Source organism: Pituophis catenifer, unplaced genomic scaffold, assembly GCF_029215685.1.
Source record: "Pituophis catenifer annectens isolate HBS135680 unplaced genomic scaffold, rPitCat1.0.hap2 SCAF_2, whole genome shotgun sequence".
Classification (NCBI taxonomy): Eukaryota; Metazoa; Chordata; class Lepidosauria; order Squamata; family Colubridae; genus Pituophis; species Pituophis catenifer.
In genome coordinates, this window is record NW_027256882.1 from 227,901,633 (window position 1) to 227,924,687 (window position 23,055).

Genomic DNA, 23,055 nt, shown 5'->3' on the forward strand with positions numbered 1-23,055 from the left:
TGTTCTTCAGTAATTTTTAAATAGGATGACTTCTGGATAAAGTTTCTTAATAATTGTTTATAAAAAGCCACCAGCAGATAAATCATGTAGAATTACAATATGATTTATAAAACCATGATAAATAGTTTAAGACTTTTTGGTGTTCTCATCAATTAGCACCAGATACTCAAAAAATACAATATACAGAAATGATAAAAATGAACTAAACAATGGCAGAAGCAAAACAAACAAACCCACCTCCCAAATTCTTCACTTAAAGATCCAAAACTAGCCAAGCCAGCAATGTTGCTACAACTTCTCATCACATGACTCTGGGGGCACTACATCCATCATAAATATGAGCAAATTGCCAAGCATCTGAATTTTGATCATGTGACCATGGGAATCTTACGACAGTTGTGTGAAAAACAGTCGTATGTCACTTTTTCAGTGCTGTTGTAACTTCGTACCATCACTAAACAAATGCTTGTAAGTTGAGGACTACCTGTATAACATGTCTTATCAATGACTTGGAGATAACAAATTGTGTAGCAGGCTTTATTATTTCAGCATGCTTCCATTTCCATCATATTGAAGATCCTTGTGAAACAGTTTATTATAAGCAGAAGCTGAACTTGCCTTTCTCCGTTTCCACATCTTGGCACATCTTTATGTACATTTTTGTGGGAAACTAGGTTTTGTAGGCACGCTAGACATATTTTTGTATCCCTCTCATACAGTACCAACAAACATTAAAAAAATGTCAAATCCTCTTCAGCCAAATCATGTTTTTGCAAGTCATTGCAAGCATTGAAATTAGGCTGACTCACTCTTGTTAAGGTTTAGTCATTGTTAAATTGTTTTATTGTCATATTTTGTTATTGTAAACTGAGAGTTTGTTGAACAGAAAAGTAGATTTCAAACTTAGGAAAGAGTATAAATATTATTCCTAATTAGACAACTCATATAGTGCAGTGGTTAAAGTGTTAAGTAGGAGTAACAAGTCCATCCTTCCCCACAGAAGCTCATTGTCTGACTTTAATCCACTTATTCTCTCTTAATTCAGCCTATTTCAACAAACTGAGGGAGAAAATTGGGGGGGGGGGGAAGCCAGGAAAATGAAGCGCCATGTAGATCACATCTAGATTACATCAAATTCTTGAATGAAAATGTGTGTGTGTGTGTGTGTGTGTGTGTGTGTGTGTGTGTGTGTGTCTGTACACACTTAAAACACTTAATCTCTCTCCTGGCTCAAACTGATTAAGGGAGGAGAACTTGTGGCTCAGAGGTTAATACAACTGCCTAACATGCAGGCAGCCCAAGTTCGTAATCCAAGTAAGGGTATGGCTAGCTGATGAGAGCTAAATAGAACTATACTAGTCTCCCTTTATTTCTTTATCAGCGAAATATAAATTATATTAATATTTATTATATATTAATGATATCAAAGTGTAGTTGAGAGGCAGAACCAGTTTCCTATATGCAATTATGTATATACAAGTTATAAATATATAGAAACAGCACCAATTACTTTGCATAATGCTGGCAATAATACGTATGACCTAACCAATCACTACATTTATCAGTATTAACCACATATAAATTAATATGGTATTTGTTCATGTGAAAAGGTAATTATTCCTTTTCCTTAGTAATAGCATATATATGGTCTTCAGGTGCTTTGGTTTCAAGCTAAGATTATTCCACAAGCATATTAAGACATCCAAGTGAGATTTGATTAGGGGATCTGAAGAAGCAGGAGAAAATGATGCATCATAATGTCATAGCACAATACTGTATTTACATGCTTGTGTCAGACATCATGATGATGTAATACTGTGCTGTATGTAACTGCAACATATGTGTGATTACATCATCATGAATATATGATAATGTTAATATCACTGTTACTGAAATCACTGGATTTAATAAAATGCAAATAATAACATTTGGAAAGTTGATGTGCTTGTTTCTCATACTTTTTTTTCCCAGTGAATTCTTCATGCCAGGTTTGGTTGATGCACATATCCATGCCCCACAGTATTCCTTTACAGGGATCCGAGGAAATCTGACTCTTTTGAAATGGTTGGAAAAAACCACTTATCCAGTAGAGGCTGAATTCAAAAAAATTGATTTTGCTGAAGAAGTATACACTAGAGCTGTGGTAAGACAGATGTCTGTCTGTCTACTTGTCAGTTTGGCCCTATCTATTGTACCTCTTTTCCTTATCACTATAAACATCTCAGGGTTCTTTCCCTACTATTACTATGGTTTACAATTATATAAAAAATATTATTTGGGAAAGGTTATGATGAATTTTATATAATAATTTGATAATCCTTTATCTCTTCTTCTGAATTCTTCATTTCTAAATCAATACAAACATACAAAGAAAAAATTCTTCTTCCTGATTCCTTACAGTTCAACATGTATAATTCATGAATAAACAGGAGCAATTGAAATATATAGTAAACATTATTCTAAAGCTAGAATTATTAAACCTCTATGTCATGGCCTGCTCCCAGATAATTAAAGCATGAGCAGATAAAGCTAAAAATTGCTTTAAAACTTAAAATTTAAATTTGCTTTGAACATCTTGTCTGGCCTCCATTCTTCTTCTTCTTCTTCTTCTTCTTCTTCTTCTTCTTCTTCTTCTTCTTCTTCTTCTTCTTCTTCTTCTTCTTCTTCTTCTTCTTCTTCTTCTTCTTCTTCTTCTTCTTCTTCTTCTTCTTCTTCTTCTTCTTCTTCTTCTTCTTCTTCTTCTTCTTCTTCTTCTTCTTCTTCTTCTTTTTTGAAGAGGATTAAGATCTGGCTCTGTAAACTTGCCTGGATACCCAAGAATGATATGCAACCTGGGAGTGTTGGTGGCTTGAGGGTGCTCTCTCCATCTTTTGAACTTTGTCTAGTTCTGTAGGATTTTATGGTGTTTATTTGTAAGCCACTCAGAGTCACTTAGGGTGGGTTGTGAGATGAATGGTGTATAAATTAGATAAATAAAATAAAATGCAAAACTCTGGAAGAAGAGTTTGGTTGTCTGGAAGAAGCCCCACTGAAGTCAGAAAGATATAAAAAGTTGAGTAATTATTTGGGCTTGATTTCAGGAAAGTACTGCAGAACTATCCATCTACAGCTCTTTAAAATAGCTGCAAAGTTCAACTGTACAATTCTGGAAAAAAACATGGCTCCTTTAAAGAGCTCATAATATGTCCTTTCTGAAACAGTTTTAAGGAATCAAATCCAAAATGCTGCCTAACCCTAATGAACACATATGTTTATGCAGCTGGAAATCAATGTTTTATACAATTAGTTTTGCATGGAGTAGTTTTCAACTCTTTAAATACAAATGGATGATTTCCTAGTTATTACACCTGATTTATAAAACAGGAAAAGCTAAGTAAATATAATACTGTTGCTTTGGTAGAATACTTTATGAAACACTAATTAGATGCATGCATCATTTTTAATCTCTGCTCGTGATCTAGCCATTTTTAAGTGCAACTAACCTCAATGGTGAAATGGGGCATGTAATTTTTTTCTCTCTTTGAAATCTGTGGGATTTAAAAAGGGAACCAACTCTGAATAGATTGGATTAATGAGAGGTTAGACATGGGGCTGAGTCACAATTGAGCTGCTTAGAGTCCATTAAATATAATGTAGTCTTTGTTCTATAATCAATTTAAAAATGACCACTCTTATCACTCCCCTTCCCTTTAATATACACTCTTTTTGCTTTTCTTCTATTTTTTCTGGGAAATCAAATCCGTCATATGGAAAAACAAGATGCAAGTTGATATAATTTGTAAAAAACATATATTTCAGGAAAAAATTAGGACAAAGTAACACAGTTTGTACAAAGGAAAAAGTAAAACGAGTCTATAAACTGTACACACTTACATATTAGTCATTCAGATTAAACAGAGATAAACCAGCTATTCTGATTTATCACTGGCTATATTTGCACAGTGGATTTGTTTCACTGTGATTTATTGAATAAATTATAATGCTTAACAATATGCTAAACTGGAGGCAAGAAACAGCATATTTGTTTTGTATAATTTGAACTAAATCTTTGTACAGGAAAAAGAGTAATAGTTTCTGCTTTGTTTGCTAAAGGCCATAACTGAATCCTTAGTAGTTCTCAAGAGACAGAAGGAAAGAAACAAGCCAACCCAGGAAAGATAGAACTCAAGGACACATTAGATATACTGTTAAGTTAATACACCGTTAAGATTTTTTTTTAAAAAAAAATAGATGACATGTGGTAGTATGAGGTATTTTTTCTATAATGTCTATAATATTTTTGTCCTGACAATTGTCATTGATTATATAGATGTGACAGGTTTTTTTAGAAAATGGTAGTATTATTCACTGCATTATTCTTTCTTGAAACAAATAGATTGTGAGGATTTTTTTTTTCTACAGAGACGAACACTCAAGAATGGTACAACTACAGCTTGCTATTTTGCCACAATTCACACAGATGCTGCTTTGCTTCTGGCTGACATTATAGGTAAGATTGTAAAATTGTCAAGAACTTTTAGAATGGGCTAGCAGAAAATAAATTGGGATTTATTGGTCAGTGATTAAAAGTAGATTGGTAAGGCTTTATGAAGTACAGTTATCTAATAATAACAATAATTAAAATGTATTTCCTCCTCAAATTAGTTGTCAGTAAAAGAACACATGAAGGAAAATCAGAACTACTATTGATTTCAAATTCCTGAACTAAGTTTGTGAGGCATCTTTTCTTCTTCTTCTTGGTATATGTCTGTGTGCCCACATTACTAATTTGTATCTGGTTTCTGGGTTAGTGGAACTTGAGAATTTTACTTTTTTAAAAAAAGTAAACAAAAGTTGCAAGTACCGGTAGATCCTACTTTTACAGGTAATGAGAAATTTTCAAAAGTTCCAAGTATAATTCATATTGCTTTTATCATTGTGAACTGGATCAATTAAATGATATTCCTGTGTTGAGTATAACACACTTCAATCCTTCAATTATTTTCTATGCAGTTAATAATATAGGGGTTTATTTTCTGGAGTCATCACTCATACAAGCTGTACATTCTGTTTCAACAGCAGTGAATATATCTAGGAAACTTCCCAACTAGATATGAAAATAGTTATTCTTTGCTCTTAGTCAATGAAAACTGCATAACAAAAGCTAACATAAATTCATCTAATTACCAAAAACAAACCAACAAATCCCAGTTAAGATTGTAGTTTTCATCCTTTTCATGAGAAAATGTTTCCAAAAAGTATGTATTTTTCTACTGTTATTTTTATTTACCTTCTACTACTTATATAGCATTTTTTCAATGTTTGAAATATTTTGTTTTGCTTTCAATTCCTCTAAAAGAATCTACACTGGGAATAAATGAAATAAGTTTTAACTAAGGAATTTATAGCTAACATCTCACAGTGGTAACTACATTATATTAGATCCTATATTTTGTAAATGCTTTCAGGCGGTGGGGGAACTGTAATGGTGTGGCTAAAAAGACACAAACTACACAGAGAGATAATTATGAATTGCATGGAACTCTTTCTATACTATTCTATTCCAAATGAGTGCCTGGAATTATGAGATATGCTTGTAATGTCAGAATTTATTGGCAATTTTTTTTTTTTTAAAAAAAAGACTTGTTAACATGAGGATCAAGGAAATTATTCTTAATCTTGTTCTTCATATTTTATAGATAAATTTGGCCAGAGGGCATTTGTGGGTAAAGTTTGCATGGATATCAATGAAAGCTTCCCAGAATACAAGGAGGCCACCAAAGAATCAATTGAGGAAACTGAAAGGTGAGCCAGATAGTTCTTCCCGTATAATTTAAGCAGCAAAATTTTTTAAGAATGATGAAAGAAAGAGGACATGGATTACCAAAAATTAAAGCAAAGACTAACATGTGACATCTGTTTCTATTTTATGTGTTTCTAACAGGCTCATACCACACTAGGAATAATTTCACAGTATTTGGGATTTTTCTCAAAAATATTGCCAAAATGTTTGAAAAAGGAAGAAAAGCAGCTATAGAGAAACTAATGCCGGTATTGATGTAGCAACAGCAATAGCAATAACACTTAGATTTATATACTGCTTCATAGTGCTTTCCAGTCCTATCTAAACATTTTATAGAATCAGCATATTGCCCCCAACAATCTGGGTCCTCATTTTAATGACCTTGGGAGGATAGTAGGATTGAACTGCTGGAGTGGAATGCAGAGTTAGCCTGCTATAATACTGCATTATAATCACTGTGCCACCATGGCTCTTATATAACACATTTATGGGCATATAACTTTTCTAATATCTTAATGGTCATTGAACTGAACTCAAAGCTCATGTGTGAATAAGATAAAGTTATAAGCAGAACAATGCTACACTTTTATGAAAGTTCAAGTATTAAAGGTATTTATTTCTTTATATGGCTGCACTTCTTAAGCAATTTTGGGTGACTTACAATGTATTTCAGACAGCAGTGACTGATAATGTATATATGAGCATAGTCATAGATTTCTGCTCATGCGAAGAGACATCCTTCTCTTCAACTTCTATGTAACCCAATTGATTGATTGATTGTTGGTTGATTCATTGGATATAGTCACCCATCTTGCTTTGGTAATTCCAAGACAACAATATATAAAAGCACAATCAAAATAAACAATAAAACAGCATTTTAAAAAACTATGAAGGCAGACAAGATAAATCTCTACAAATAACTTTTAACCATAATCATATGGGCTCCCATTATCTACATGATTCCCAAGCCTGGAACATATCTATGTCTTCAAAGCTTTTAGAAAGATTAACACTGCATTGGCATTCCATTGGAAAATGCTTTGTTCTGTTTGCCTTGCTGGGAACTTGAAAACTAATAAGTTATAGTAGAATATATATATATATATATCGTGGGACACACTCAGAAACTGATTCTAATTCTGAAGAAAAGGTTTCAGCAGAACCTGTGGAGTTTCAGCCTCAGGAGACACAAGAATCATATAAAAGTAATCAAATATAGGCATCACATGAACAGCTGGAGCAATCAGATAAGAATGACATAAGGCTTCCCGGACCATGCATTCTGCAAGTAGAGAGGAGAGCAAAGCAGAGAGGTTGCCAAGAAAGGGACAAATCTCTTGAATTTTTATTTTTATTTTATTTTATATCAAATTTATATACCACCCTTCTCCCTGAGGACTCAGGGCGGTGTACAGCCAAAGTAAAAACATAAACTACAAACATTAAAATACAATTAAAAAGATATATATATATATATTTGGCCCCATAATTAAAAGCAATGACAAAACAATTAAAAACATTTTTTAAAAAGTGTTAGGCCAGCCCGGCTTGCTGAAAAAAGAAAGTTTTAAGAGCACGGCGGAAGGTACCAAGGTCTTGGATTCTCCTTATCTCTGGGGCAGCTGGTTCCAGAGGGTAGGTGCCCCCACAGAGAAGGCCCTCTCCCTGGGGGTCACCAGCCTACATTGTTTGGCTGATGGCACCCCGAGGAGGCCCTCTCTGTGGGAGCGCACAGGTCGATGGGAGGCCGTCGGTAGCAGCAGGCAGTCTCGAAGATATCTAGGTCCTATGCCATGGAGCGCTTTAAAGGTGATAACCAACACCTTGAAGCGCACCCAGAACACCACTGGGAGCCAGTGCAGCTCACACAGGAGAGGTGTTATATGGTAGCACCATGCAGCTCCCATAACTACCCGCGCGGCCTCATTCTGGACCAGTTGGAGCCTCCGGGTGCCCTTCAAGGGGAGCCCCATGTAGAGAGCATTACAATAGCCCAGCCGGGAGGTGACGAGGGCGTGAGTGACTGTGCACAGGGAATCCCGATCAAGAAGGGGCCGCAACTGGCAGATCAGGCGAACCTGACAAAAAGTCCCCCTGGCTACAGCCGTCAGATGTTCCTCCAAGGACAGCTGCGTATCCAGGAGGACTCCCAGATTGCGAGCCCTCTCCGAGGGGGCCAAAGACTCACCCCCAATAGTCAGGGATGGACTCAACTGACTATATCGGGATGCCGGGAACCACAGCCACTCAGTCTTGGAAGGGTTGAGCTTGAGCCTGTTCCTCCCCATCCAGATCCGCACAGCCTCCAGGCACTGGGACATCACTTCAAGGGCATCGTTGGGGTGGCCTGGGGTGGAGATGTACAGCTGGGTGTCATCAGCATACTGATGGTACTTCACCCCAAAGCCACGAATAATGGCAGCTGACTGCAGCCTGATTTAAGATCCAGCCTTGATCCTCGTTTCTTTGCTGGAAACAATTGTCTGATTTGTGGCTCTTGCATGACAATTCAGGTGGATTCTTCCCATGAAATTCTGATCTCTGGAATGACTGACAACCCTCACCCAGCTCTTGGAATCTTGGAATGATTTTGGAATGTTCTTCACTCTTCATTTCTCAGACACTCTGTTTTGACTTGTAGGCTTTGACTGTTGTTATGTCTTTTACCCTGAGTAAACTATGAACTACCATAGCAAATACTGAGTCAGTATTTGAAATCAGAAGCAGAACAGTTTGTTTCCAGCCTCATTAACTCTCAGCTGACTTGGGAGTGAAACTTTAACTAACAGTCACACTGAGAAAAATAAACAGTGTAGAAAAACATGCCATTGGGAATACCCAGCTGACTCAGCAACTTGCTTTACTCACAGCCCAAACGCAAATATTACCAGTCCAGTCAGCATAAGCAGTGACTGCAGCAGCAACTACTCCCCACTCTTGCAGAAAATGTCCTATTGCAAGGGTATCAAACTCAATTTCATTGAGGGCTGCATCAGGGTTGTGTTTGACCTCGGGGGCGGGGATTTGGGGCGTCAGGGTGGCTGTGGCTAGAGAGGGGGGACATGGCCAGCTCAAAGTCACTTGTGTCAGGGGCATCTGTGTTGGCCCATGCAGGCCTGGGGGGTGGGATCCATTGTCTCCAGCGGTGGAATTTCTCAATGCCTCTTGCCTTGTGATCAAATGCCATTTTTGCTAGTAGTTTGTGAAAACGGAGCTCGGGAGGTGTGTGCATGGACGTCGGGCTCCATTTTCAGCTGTGACAGCCTCCTGCAGCCCTCTGCCAGCGAAAATGGATGAGCTCCGTTTTTGCTGCCAGAGGCACCACGGGCCAGTCCTTTGCTGTTTCCAGGATGGCCCCACGGACCAGATCTAAGCACCCCATGGGCTTTGAGTTTGACAGCCCTGTCCTATTGCCTGTCCAGAAAAGCCTGATGGGATGCTATATCAATTTTTTAACTTTTGGGCACAATTCAATCTATATATGAACATGTATGGGGAGGATTTTTCAACAGAAAGACATTGAGGTGGCTTTATAATAAGCTTTTTATCTAGAATTGTTACTACCGGTAAATGGGTCACATCACTGTTAACACAACAGAGCCTCCTACTCAATGACTGCTGGATTTAGTTGACAGATCTAAACCCATTTATTCTGACCTTGTGACAGCACATTGCCAAAATTTGAGAACTGAAACAAGGGTGCCACTCAGTGGCTGAATATGTAAGAGCTTTCCAGCTAATCTTCCAAGATCTGGCTTGGATGAAGCAGCACTTATCAATCATTTTCAGGAAGGGCTGGCAGATGAAATTCTGGATGAGCTAACAAGACATGCAGGAATTAGTTCAACCATGTTTTATAATAGTTAACAGCAAAAACTAGAACTTGAGCTAACAAACATCTCTGCCCACCGAGCTAGCAAACATCTTTGTCAAGCATCTCTGTCCACACCTCGCCTTGAGAAACCATCTCAAGAGGAGCCCATGCAAATCAGGGTTCTCACCCTCATCTGACTGATACAGAAAAGGCACAAAGGTGCAGAGATGGTCTATATTTATACTGTGGGAGCCAGGACCACCTAGCTCCTACATGCCCTGCCAAGAGACCAATTCACACATTTTTCTAGGTAGGTTATAATGAAATATTTTTATGCATTTGAGAACACTATGCGCAGAAGCATGACTTTAGTAGCCACATTTTAAATAGCCTGCATTATAAAATGCTATCTAACCAGAAGTGTTTGTAGCCATGTCTAATTAGTTTAGAAAGAGCAAAGTTCTGAATTACCTCAAGAATTATATTAGCCATCACAATGCAATGACTGTGGAACCCACCCATACCTGATCTATTTTAAGATTTTAAGAACAATGCTTGTTTCTCTGTATTGCTCAAAAGCAGATAAATGTTAAAAGCCCATGGCGGAGAGAGAGATAGTATCAATTAAATAATGTAGGATAGATGTGAAATTAGAATTCACATTTTCAGAGTATTGTCAATGAAACATATTTATGCCATACAAAATGCCGCTTATCAAAACAGAACACTTCAGTTTTCTGATACAGAGCCAAAAGTTCTTACTTTCTAAAAAATATGCCCATAACTATAACATACAATTATGCTTTCACTTGATTTTGTATGTTATCTATTTAGTTGTCACAGGAAACAGTAATAACCAGTTGTCTACTGTTAATTATCAACAGCTTGTGCACATTTAAGATCAAAATCCTTAGCTGGTGCACATTTGCACAGCCTCATTAACCACCACAGAAAGTGTTGATTTCCTGCAGTCTTTCCAAATATGGCAACAGGGAATTCTGGAAGTTGTAGTCAAGACCCTTGTGAAGCGTACTAAATTGAAATAATAATTGATTTCATGGTTGATGTCCAGACTCGCACATTCATTTATATGTCTTTTTCTAATTCCCTTTTTTGATCTTTTCAGATTTGTTCAAGGAATCCTGGGGAAAAAAGTAAGTAAGCTGACTTTTCTTCCACAGAGCAGTATATATAATTTCTTTATATCCTATGTTTAGGTTTTTATGTAACAAAATGATCTTGCAATATGAAACCATGTATTGCCTAGATGTCTTAAATTGAACTCCTGTGTACTGCTACAAGTCAGGGATTATAAGCGCTCGTTCAGATAGGATAACAGGAGGTCTCATGCTTTGCCTAGAATGGTATCCGTCTACAGAAGGTATTGCTTTAGTTTTTACAGATCTGCCAAAAGTGAAAATCAAACTGAAAGTTCTAATCTATCAGAAGGATAACATTAGCTATATTTAATTACATATGAACACTATGCAGCTATAGTTTTATCCTGGTCTTTACATTTTATTCTTCAGTTCCCATCCAATTTCTTTTTTTTTGAGACTCCATACAGCTCCCAGGAACCAATCTTTTGTGCTACATAGCTTTCTTCTCATTTTCAGATTGACTTCTAAAATGTTGGGGTAATGTTGGTGTGTAGATCAAAGGATGGGCCACAGGAGATGAGAGGAGATAGAAAACTTTACCTTTAAAAAAAAGAAGCCACAATGACATTCAAAGAATTGAGTCAGTTACAATCACATTTTTGGGGGGAATGAATTCTGAACTTCAGAACATTAATTTCAGTGAATGTAGTGAAGGTTAATTTCACTGTCTCTTTTATGAATTATTTTTGTAAAATAGGCCATATGAGTGGCTTATTTCACAGGCTTGTTATGTGGCTATTTTGTTTTGATAAAGATATGGGAAAGTATTCATTACTGATACTTTACCTAAATAGCAATTCGGCCTTATTTATTTAACTTTTTTCTAGATAACTCCCCACAATATATCTTTGAGATTGCATTTAGTTATCATTATAAATATATGAAAATAATAACTCTGTTAGATACATATTAATTTTGTGCTAGATATGAATCAATGACTTTCTAGAATCAAATAGCACTGTATATAATTATTAGTTTAAGCCTGAATTTGCATACACTTGGTGCTTTATTTTTATTAGCTGATAATCATTATTTTGCTATATTACATTATATTACATTGTTTTCATAATAGTGGGGTTGAAAATGAGCTTAAAGGCCTTTTAATTATGGTTTAATAGATTATACATATACAGCCATAGATATAGCTTAAAATGCTATTGTGCTCACATATTTATCGTCTATTCTTTCTATTACTTGAATATCCTTAGTATCCAAGAATACTTCCTATAATAACACCCCGTTTTGGACTATCTTGTACAGAGGAATTACTTAGTAGCCTTGGTAACCTGGCAGAGACTCATGATATTCATATACAGGTAAACCTTTTGCTATTGTATTTACTAAAATGTTATTCACCCAGCAGTTTTCAGAGTACTGGTTCTCTCACTCTAAAGTTAAATTGTGACTCTCTTCTTTCTATAATCTGCCCTATATAATCTCCAAAACCATCAATCATAACTTCATTTTTTACAGAAAATGTCCACAAGGGTTTTCCAGTCACCAGTAAATATACATACGCTCTTTTCTCTATTTAAACAAGTCAGTGAATTCCATCATTTTCACCAACCATGGTTCTGTTGTAGGCATTGCCGAATCTTTCCATTTTTATGTATTCAATATTCTTGTTTACAGTTGTCATATATTAAAAACAATGTTCCATGACTTTTTTTCCAATTGCTTATCCATCAGTCCCAAAAATTCTGGTTTCAGTTGAATTTATCCTCTGAATATCTGTGTGTATTTGAACTCCAAATTTTCTAGCTTTTTTGCATGTCCACCAAGCATAAAAAAAATGACCCTTGTAGTTCATATTTCTAACATAAATTTGAAGTATTTTTATACATTCTAGATAGCTTTTCTGGTATCTTATACCAAGAGTACATCATTTTATAAAAATTCTCTTTAAGATTGTAACATAGTGTAAATTCCAGCCCTTTCAACCACACATTTTTCCATTGTCCCCATTGTAAATTTTAATAATTTTTATACACCTTATCATACATTTCTGTATTTATCCTTTCAATAAAATTTTAGGAATCAGTTCATTTGTATGCAAATCTCTTTCAAATCAGTCTTAAAATGTTCAGTGTTGTAAGCTGCCCAGAGTCGAGATGGGGGAATAAATTTTATAAATAAATAAACAAATAAATAAATAAATACTATAAATTATCATTATTAACTTTAAATTTTTTGAATTGCTCGAAATAAGGAAACCATTGTCACGCGTATCCCTCTGCCATCCGTTCTGTTGATTTTATTTTATATACCACTGGACAAAATTCTGTTATCTCAGGTTAAGTTAGCCATTTGTGTTTGCCATTTATTTCTTGTCTATTACAAGTAGTCCTTAACTTACAACCATAATGGAGCCTGCCCACATGATTGCCTCGCTTAATGACCCCCATTCTTGATGCAGTCATTAAGTGACTGCATGGATTGTTAAGTGAAGCACAGGGTGCCTCAGGGTTGTGGGAGGCTTAGGCAGGCCCAGGCCTGCCTGCCCTGGGCCTGCACTAGGCCTCTCCCACCCCAAGGCACCCCTATCCTAAGCTTCCTTGCGGTCCCAGGAGGCTATAGGCCTGCTTCTCACCCCACTGGGTCCCTCTCACTCCTCCCTGTCACTCATTTACATTTTAGTCAGAGGTGGGTTTCAGCAGGTTCTGACCAGTTCTGGAGAACCAGTAGCGGAAATTTTGAGTAGTTCGGAGAACTGGTAGTAAAAATTCTGACTGGCCCCACCCCCATCTATTCTCTGCCTCCTGAGTCCTAGCTGATCAGGAGGAAATGGGGATTTTGCAGTAACCTTCCCCTGGAGTGGGGAGGGAATGGAGATTTTACAGTATCCTTCCCCTGCCACGCCCACCATGCCACGTCCACCAAGCCACGCCCACGGAACCGGTAGTAAAAAATTTTGAAACCCACCACTGATTTTAGTTCTTCTGGAAGCTCCAGTGATCACATTGGGGAAGGAGAGCAGATTGTTCTGCCCCTCGACTTTCCTGCCTGTCTCTGTCCCAGAAGCGGGTTGTCTTTTTGGGAGAATCACACAGAAAGATCTTGCCACAGTTTTCTTGTAATTTTATTATACATATTACTACCTATGTTAAAGTCAGTGGCATGAATCTATTTAGATGCAGTATTTGAATACCATTATGTCTGTAAGCTGGTCTTGAGATCAGAACAGAAAACTATTCTAGATAATTTGAGAAGACAATTTTGATGCTAGATACCATTGTGTTGGTCCTTTTCCTTGTTTTTCCATTAGCCTATCTTTTAGGTAGAATATGACTGTTTCAAAAGCACTCTGATGAGTCAATCTGCCTCTGACATTCCCTTTGAGAAAAACAAATCACACCCAGGAGCTTAGGACTGATGAATTGCTATTATGTTGACATTTAACTTCTGGAAAATGGGAGTTCATTACTATTAGATTGTGATTCATATTGCTTTTAAATTTGTACAGTTATACTTCTTTGGGTTGGGTGAGCTGGAAATGGAATTGTTTATTTTTATTTCCTGCCTTTATTACTTTTTTATAAATAAGTCAATGCGGCAATAAGTCCTTCCTCCTCCTGTTCTCCCCACAACAACATCCCTGTGAGTGGGGCTAAGAGAGTGAGATTGTCACACAGGTCACACAGTTGGTTTGCTTGCCTAGTGTGGGACTACAACTCCCAGTCTCTTGGCTTCTACCTTGATAACCAACCACTAAGCCAAAGTGGTTCTTTAATTATTATTAATTAATTAATAATTCTTTTCTTTCATGCAACAAAACATGAGAGAACTTCAAAGACACAATTCAATGTTCACTTTGTGGTTCTTTGAGAAAAAGATAGTCTAGTCCCGTGATGGCGAACCTATGGCACGCGTGCCAGAGGTGGCACGCAGCACTCTCTTTGTGGGCACGTGAGCCGTCGCCCCAGCTCAGCTTCACCGTGCATGTGCACGCACCTGCTGCCGGCCAGCTGGTCTTCAGGTCTCTACCACGCATGTGAGGGGGACCAGGGGGACCAGGGCGCATGCAGGGGGGCAGGGCGCATGCAGGGGGCCCACGTATGCATGCAAGGGGGGTGGGGGGCATGCCTGGGGCACACATGCACGGGGGAGAGACGCATTACATTTTGGGGGGGTTGTGCGCATGCTTTGGGCACTCAGTCTGGAAAAGGTTAGCCATCATTGGTCTAGTCTATGAAATAACAGCTCATTGTTAATATGAAGAAAATGTGGGGATTCTTTGCTCTCCAAGGATTGGACACACCACAGCATAGCAAATCTATACAGAATTCTTTATTACAATACACACCTTCCCCAACAACAAGCTCTTGCTCTGTATTGTCACTCCACCCTTTTAGGATCTTGAAAGGTGATGTTGCCACATGAATGTTTTTAATGCTCAGACCTTTATACTCAATCTTTTAATACTCAGCCCAAGCAAAAGTCTCAAAGTCTTTAAAGTAACACACAATCTTTTTGTGTTTTCCTAGACATTCTTATTGTAGTTGGGATGAGTTGCTGCTTCAGTGTGGTTGTTCCTAATCTAATAATTGCTCCTTCCAGGTAAAGGCCCAGTAAGGACTCCTATCAGGATATGCTGCTCACTATAGCTTGTGATGCTGGCAGTTGAATGAAAGTCCTCTTGTCTGCTTGTAATAGCTGCCAATTGTCTGCCAATTTGCAGACGTCGTCTTCACTTCCTCATCTTTAGGCCATTTACTTTTACCTTTCCCGGTATACACACACACTTTCCCAGTGGTGTGATTCAAATAATTTAACAACCGGTTCTCTGCCCTAATGATTTCTTCCAACAACCAGTTCACCAAACTTCTCAGAAAGTTAACAAATGGTTCTCCTGAAGTGGTGCGAACTGGCTGAATCCCACCACTGCCCTTTCCCCATTTAATAACTATAGCATTTGCAGATCCTGCATACTGCAGATCCTATTAGCCAAGGAATTTCAGCTGGCAGAATCCTAGACTTCTCTGCTGTGGATCCTATCCTCTGGAATATTTTACTGCCTAAAATGAGATTGGTTCCCACCCTTCTGAAAGAACCTCAAAACCTGGCTGTACCAGATGGCTTGGTGACCCAGTGGGGGAGTTCCATATTGGAGGTGGTGGATTAATTAAAATTCAATGTTCCCCTCTCCCCTCCATGTGTCTGGCTCCCTTCTTTGCCATCTTTTCTCCTTGATTTTATCTATTAATGTTTTTATCTGCTGTGTTTTTATAATGGATGATTGTATGGTTTTTCAATGTTTATATTGTAAGTTGTTGGATATGAGATGGACGGCAAATAAATTTTATAAACAAACAAACAAACAAACAAACAAACAAACAAACAAACAAACAACCCAGATAGACTATTGGAACAGTGCAATTAAGTTTTATTAATGAAATATTTTTACTTGACAGGAATCCTTGCATTTTTAAATAGCTATCATGTTTTACTCAACACGAGGCAAGAATTTGCCACACTGAAAATATGTAAAGTAGCTAAGTAAGAAACAGATATGAAATCAACGGATGAAGGGGGCTATTGCTATGATGGCGACTGGACTATATAGGTTGTTGTTATGATCCTGGACTGCTCTAATATCCCTTAAATCACAAATCATTGCATTTCAACATCCATTTGTTTGTCTTTAATTACAATGTATAGTCTTTTTTTCTTTGTAAAGTATGATTCATGAATTTCAACCGTTGCTTTCCTAAATCATCAGGTACTGTAAAATAAAATGACTTCCTGCTGACCTAGTTCAACTTTGTTTTCCGGAATTAAGTTAGATCATAAATATTGGTGTGTGCCAATTGAAAATTATGTGAAAGAAATATTTTAAAACTTGAATAAACACAGCACTATTCTGCTATGCATTGAAGCAGCCCAACATTACTCAGGCTTCTTCTATGCTGTCTATAATAGCTGTCTCTTTAAAATACTGTTCTCAGCTATGAAGGGATTCCATCAGCTCTTTCCTCATATTAAACATCTAACATTCAATATTCCAACTTTTCAAAATGTGGTCTAGATTAAGCAGCTTTGCTTCATACGATGCTCCCGCGGTTCTTTATATCATTAATATTTGTAAGGATTTTAAAATCTGTTAAAGCAAAATGTTTCTCTTCTATTTTTAATTTTTTTGCATCGTTTGTCTAAAAAGCTTCTCAAATAATAATTTAATTTACCATAAAACTACCAATAGTACATGACATGATATGAATTTTATAAATATTGTTTTCATTTAAAAATGTAGCTTTGTATTGAATAGCTTCAATAGCTTGCATGTATGAAGACATTCATATTATTCTTTCAAGGTGTGAAATTATGTGAAATACTGACCACTGTCTCTGTGTTTCTCCCATCATCTTACAGAGCCACATAAGTGAGTCTAAAGGGGAGCTCAGACTTATAGAAAGCACGTTTCCACACTATCAACATTATACAGAGCTATATGATAAAAACAAGCTGCTTACAAACAAGGTTGGTTATTTGTATTAATCGTGAAGATATTTTGAGTAATGCTACTTTTGGAGTTACAAGTGTTGAGTTACTGCTGAAGTAGAATCAATGTTGAACAAGCCAACAAAATGGGCATTGTTCAGTTTTATGTGTTCTGATCTTTCTTTATCTCATCATTTTTATAAATATCTTAAAACTTGTGGATAAATTATTTATGTTAGAAAAACAATAAAAAAACCAATGTTTATTTCAAGAAGCTATTTATCATTCAGCTCTGGGTTGCATAAGTTCAGATGTTTACTAGGTAGTGGCAAAGGGATACAGAAAGTTCTATCCCTTTGGCAGTTGGCTGAATGTATAAAATATATTGTTCTGTTCTTTGTCTGTATTTAGTTCATTTATGCTTACCTGACAAGACAGATAATTTGGTATCTCACAAAATTTTAAATGTTTTTATATATATCAGCTACCATTTACAAAAATGCATTTCAAATACATACTATGCTACTTTTTGAATATTTTTTTAAAAAAAATAATGGATGCCCTTTCCTTTTTTTTAAACCTTCCTATATTTTTTCCTTGTAATCCAACCTTGTTCTATTACGTTAAGCTCACAACTTTAAAGTTCTAACTGCTCCCAGTTTTCACATGCTATTATAAGAATTGCATGAAAATTCCACATTCCGCATGAATAGCACATTCATGTTTATCTACTCAGAAGAAACTCCCACTAAGTTCATTGCATATTGCTACCATAGAAGTAAGCAGTGGTTGTCAAGGGTTATACCGTGGGCCTATTAAGATGAATGTTTATTTACTTTATCTGTAAATGTGAACATCTGAAAGAACAGTATTAAATATAAGCTTCTAATTAGTAACCCCAAATGGGTGCCACTTTAATTGCCTTTCAGTAAGGATTTGGAAGACCGAAATTTTTACTAAAAATGTTGAGCAATATGTGATGCATTACAGGTTATTGCTGTAGTGATTTTCACAATAGATCCTAAAATTGTTATCTTAAAACCTGAATTGTCAAAATGAAATAATTCAAATAAGTAAAGGTAATATTACTGTATTTACTTTTAGACTATAATGGCTCATGGCTGCTATCTTTCTGATGAAGAACTGGACATATTTAAACGTAGAGGAGCTGCCATTATACATTGTCCTAATTCAAATATATCGTGAGTAACATAGTGTCACAAAGTAATAACACTTTCAAGAAATGAGTTTCTGTTCAATCTTTCCCAATCTGGTGTTCTTGGGCTACATATTGACTTATTCTCACACTCCTAAATAACGAATATAAAAATGGAAAGCACAAATTTGTGATAGGTTGCTTTAAAAAATGTCAGTGATGAGTTAAATCACAGGTGTCCAACCTTTTGGTGATGAAGAATTGCCTTGGCCCACATATAAAATATATAAACATAATTAATGTATACAAATGACATAATAATATTAAAAGTTTACAATCTTATGGGACCGCATTACTAGATGTCCAGGGCAACATGTCCAGGGCGCATCTGGATTAAATATTGGAAGCATTTGATTGTCAAATTTTTCAGGTATGAATCTTGGATGTCTTAAAGTGAGACAGGGAACCTAAAATGTACTCATCAATTCCATAAAACACATTCTGGTTATTTCCAATGGTTGATCCATTCAATCTTCTTTCACATATTTATAATATCAGAAAAATCCAATTTATATGCTTGGATTTTATTGATTTTATGCCCAAACTTAAATACCAGGATTATAGACATTTCAGAAATGATTCAAAAGACTTTTTTAAAAACATTCATAGGACCCCAGCATTTATCTTCTGTTCATTAAAGCAGCCATGCCTTTTCCCCCCAGACTTATGTGGGAGTCTGAATGTCTTTAATTTAAGGGATCTGGTAATTAAAATTAATGTAATTCTTAAAGCAGCCACATCTTTTTTCCAGGTCACACAGAAGCATGAAAATATTTTAATGAACAGTACTGAGGTAGTATGTTCTCATTAGGTTTTCAAACTGAATCTTTTTGATTCAGCTGTATTAAATATAGCATAGCCTAATTAAAGTGGAATATGTTCATAGCAATAACACTTATGAAGTTATACTTAAAGCAAGTCCTGTTTTACATCTTGTTCTAGCACTTTGTGAACAGCTTTTAATGCATCAACACATCTGCTACAACCTTTTTTTTTTTTAACTTAGAAAAATGATATCCTTTCATTCTTCTATTTTCAATCTAGATTAAAGAGTGGCCTTTTAAACACAAGGAAGATTCTGAACCACAATGTAAAACTTGGATTAGGCACAGGTTAGTCATTTATTATGTGTTTACTTTCAGGTACTTTTTTAAAAGATTAAAAAAGAAATGGGTCACATACATAAGCCCACAAGGCATATGAAATGCAGATAATCCTTGTTTACTCACTCAGTGACCATTTGAAATTACCAGTATTCAAACTTATTTAAAAAGATATATCAATAGGAATGTGAAATATTCCATGAATAAAATGGAATTATATAAATAAAATGGAACTTTTTCTGACAGCTGCTTGGGAAAGTGCATAACTGTCTTATAAAAATATCTTTACAGTAAACATTTTATATGCTTATATAACCTCCCAAAGTCACTTGATTGTGAGATGGCAGCTATATAAATATGATGAATAAATAAAACATAATAAACCAAGCAGTTGCAACCATCTACAGGTCCCTCCAACCACTGCCTGATTATCACATATTTATAAACATCAGGCCCATCATGCCATATCATCTCAGATGTTGACCCTGGATCTGTTTATCACTTGCCTGTTTGCCATCCATTGAGGAACAGCTGAGGTATAGAATCTTGGCTTTATCCTTGAGATTACAGCTATAGCAGTATCACTGTCCATCCTGAACTGGAATGGCCTGTGGCAAGAATGCTCAACTTCTGTCACCTTATTAGTACCACCAGGCCTGCCCATCCAAATTTTTTTACTACAGGTTCTGTGGGCATGGCTTGGTGGGTGTGGTGTGGGTTGGTGGGCATGGCTTGGTGGGCGTGGCAGGAGAAGGATACTGCAAAATCTCCATTCCCACCCGGCTCCAGGGGAAGGATACTGCAAAATCTCCATTCCCACCAGGGGTAGGTTCTACTTACCTTTACTACCAGTTTGAAATGGGACAGTGTGTGTGTGTGTGTGTGCTTCAGCGCATGCGCAAAAGCTTCCTGATGATGTCTGGGTCGGTGGGTGGAGCCTCCCACTGGTTTTACTACCAGTTCTTGTGAACCGGTCTGAACCGGGGGCAACCCACCACTGATTCCCACCCCACTCCAGGGGAAGAATATTGCAAAATCTCCATTCCCACCCCACTCTGGGGCCAGCCAGAGGTGGTATTTGCCGGTTCTCTGAACTAGTCAAAATTTCCACTATCGGTTCTCTGAACTGCTCAAAATTTCTGCTACCGGTTCTCCAGAACCTGTCAGAACCTGCTGGATTTCACCCCTGGGCCTGCCCCTCACAAATGGGTGGAGGCTGGGCTTTTTGGGGGGAGGAGATTCAGGAGGTGAAATGGGTGGCTTAAAAACTCTTTTGTTTCTGAACTCTTCACTGCAAAACAGGGAGAAAACTTTTTGTCTCACAATTTAAGCTTTGGGACCCCCAGATATATGCTGGCAAGCTATATCTGATCTTTGGCAACACTTTTTGCACCTCTGACCTAGAGCATGGACATCCTCCTGTACATAGTGAATTCCTGGAAGATACATTTAAATTGCCAGCATGATAAAAAGCCTGGATGAGATCATACCTATATTGTAATCATAAGCATCTGCCTGCATATTTAATGAAACTCCTGTTTCCATCTAACGCATAAGCCTTCCAGATTGATTGTAATGTCCTCTATTGTTAGATGTTGCTGGTGGCTATTCTGTTTCCATGCTTGATGCTATCAGAAATACGATTGTGGTATCTGAAGTCCTTCATCTTAATAGTGAAACAGATGAAAAAGGCTTAACTCTGAAGGAGGCATTCCAACTAGCAACTCTTGCAGGAAGTCAAGGTAATTCTCTTCTTTTTAACTGTCTATCCCCAAAACACAGAAATTACATGTGATATGTAGCCTGGCTTGGAATAAACTTTCCATTTGAATGTTAGCATATCTTACATCCTAATCACTTCATTATACTGACCAAATGCACCGAGTATGTGTAACCATAGTTTTCTCACTCATGATTTGTGAAAGAAAGAAAGAAAGAAAGAAAGAAAGAAAGAAAGAAAGAAAGAAAGAAAGAAAGAAAGAAAGAAAGAAACAGTTCAGACATCATATAAGACAAGATTAAAAATACTAAATCTCTATAGCTTAATATGACATTGTTAACAAAACTGCTAAAATATGTGTATGCCCATGTGGTGTAGTAGATACAGTGCCAAATGAGGACCAAGATGCTCTACTCAGTACTACTTTTTACTCTGAAGATCCAGTGGATGATTTTGGATCATTTGCTATTTCTCCTTCTCACATAACTCACATGAGTATTTTGTGTGGAAGATTGGAGATGATCTAACACTGATCCAATATGCTATGAAATAAGGGAGAATATAAATCTATATGAATGAACAAATAGGATTCTCATTTGTTGAGCTCTATAAATAAATTTAAAATGTTTAAAATATTTGAATGATGTTTTCACAGACTACAACCATTTGACACTTTATTTTTCTTTCTTCTATGGCTGGGATTCAAATTTGTTCCCCTGAAGCTCCTTTTCCTGGTTTGAAATATATGATTTTATGGTCTAAATATCCATAAATTTACTTTGATCCTCTTCTGCTTCTCTTATTAAACTTTGACAGGCATGTGGCTATTGATATTCTACTGCCCCCTGCTGTTTAATATGGAAACTATATTAAAGAGGATTAGGAAAAGCACCCTACAAAGACACTAAAATTTAGTATTTCAAAAACAGTACTCCTCAGAATTGATGCTGGATCAATTCCATGCCGAATGTTCATCCTTCTTTTGGTCATCAAATTTTATTTTATTTTAAAGAATTTGAGACATTTTCTCCTCCTCTGTTATTTAGATTAGAATTATAGTCATAACAGAACTGCAACGAAGAACACAAATATAACCTTTGTAAATATATTGTTGGGTCCTTTCTATTGATTTCAAAAATCATCACTTGTAATGTACTTAATTTCATGGTGTATAATAAAGAGATTTTTTTTTTTTAATTTACAGCTTTGGGATTAGATCGTATAATTGGAAACTTTGAAGTTGGCAAGGAATTTGATGCACTACTTATCAACGCCAAAGCTTCAGATAGTCCTTTTGATCTATTTGCTTCTGACCATATTGAGGTAATCAAATACTGCATAACTGAAGTACGTTGCATATGTATGGACGATCCACATATAATGGAATGTCTAGCAGGCCCTGGGAATAGGCAGGAAGGAAACAAATGCGAGAGAGACCCCTCACCCATGCAGACGGAAAGGACCATGAGAAAGAGAGTAACTCTATCTTAAAGTATAAGTTGATCTAAGTGGTGATTCTCAATCTTGGCAACTTTATGATGGGTGGACTTCAACTCCCAGAATTCTCCAGCCAGGATTTGAAGTCTACCTATCTTAAAGTTGCCAAGGTTGAGAAACACTGATCTAGAGAATTCCTTCAACAGTTTTTTAAGGTTATGCACTTTACCCTACTGGCAGTATAGACCATCTCAGAAATAATTCTTGTTCCTGAGTCTACCTGCCTCATAAGTATCACTCAAGCCAATGAGCTTTCTGGTTGTTTTTCATAAAAACATAAGAATTTTGCTTGATCAGGCAACAATCCATCTATTCAGCATCCTCT

General features: G+C 36.7%; 1 protein-coding gene across 1 annotated transcript in view; it reads left to right on the top strand.

Annotated features, from left to right (window-relative positions):
* The window catches only part of GDA (guanine deaminase), a 49,332-nt gene that overhangs the window by 22,526 nt on the left and 3,751 nt on the right, over window positions 1–23,055 (top strand). Inside the window, exons 3-12 of the mRNA XM_070935603.1 lie at window positions 1,972–2,143; window positions 4,402–4,489; window positions 5,679–5,784; window positions 10,723–10,750; window positions 11,965–12,072; window positions 17,126–17,233; window positions 18,299–18,396; window positions 19,455–19,522; window positions 21,106–21,255; window positions 22,438–22,556. Of these exons, the coding sequence (XP_070791704.1) occupies window positions 1,972–2,143; window positions 4,402–4,489; window positions 5,679–5,784; window positions 10,723–10,750; window positions 11,965–12,072; window positions 17,126–17,233; window positions 18,299–18,396; window positions 19,455–19,522; window positions 21,106–21,255; window positions 22,438–22,556 (1,045 nt within the window). The remainder of the gene's footprint in view (window positions 1–1,971; window positions 2,144–4,401; window positions 4,490–5,678; window positions 5,785–10,722; window positions 10,751–11,964; window positions 12,073–17,125; window positions 17,234–18,298; window positions 18,397–19,454; window positions 19,523–21,105; window positions 21,256–22,437; window positions 22,557–23,055) is intronic.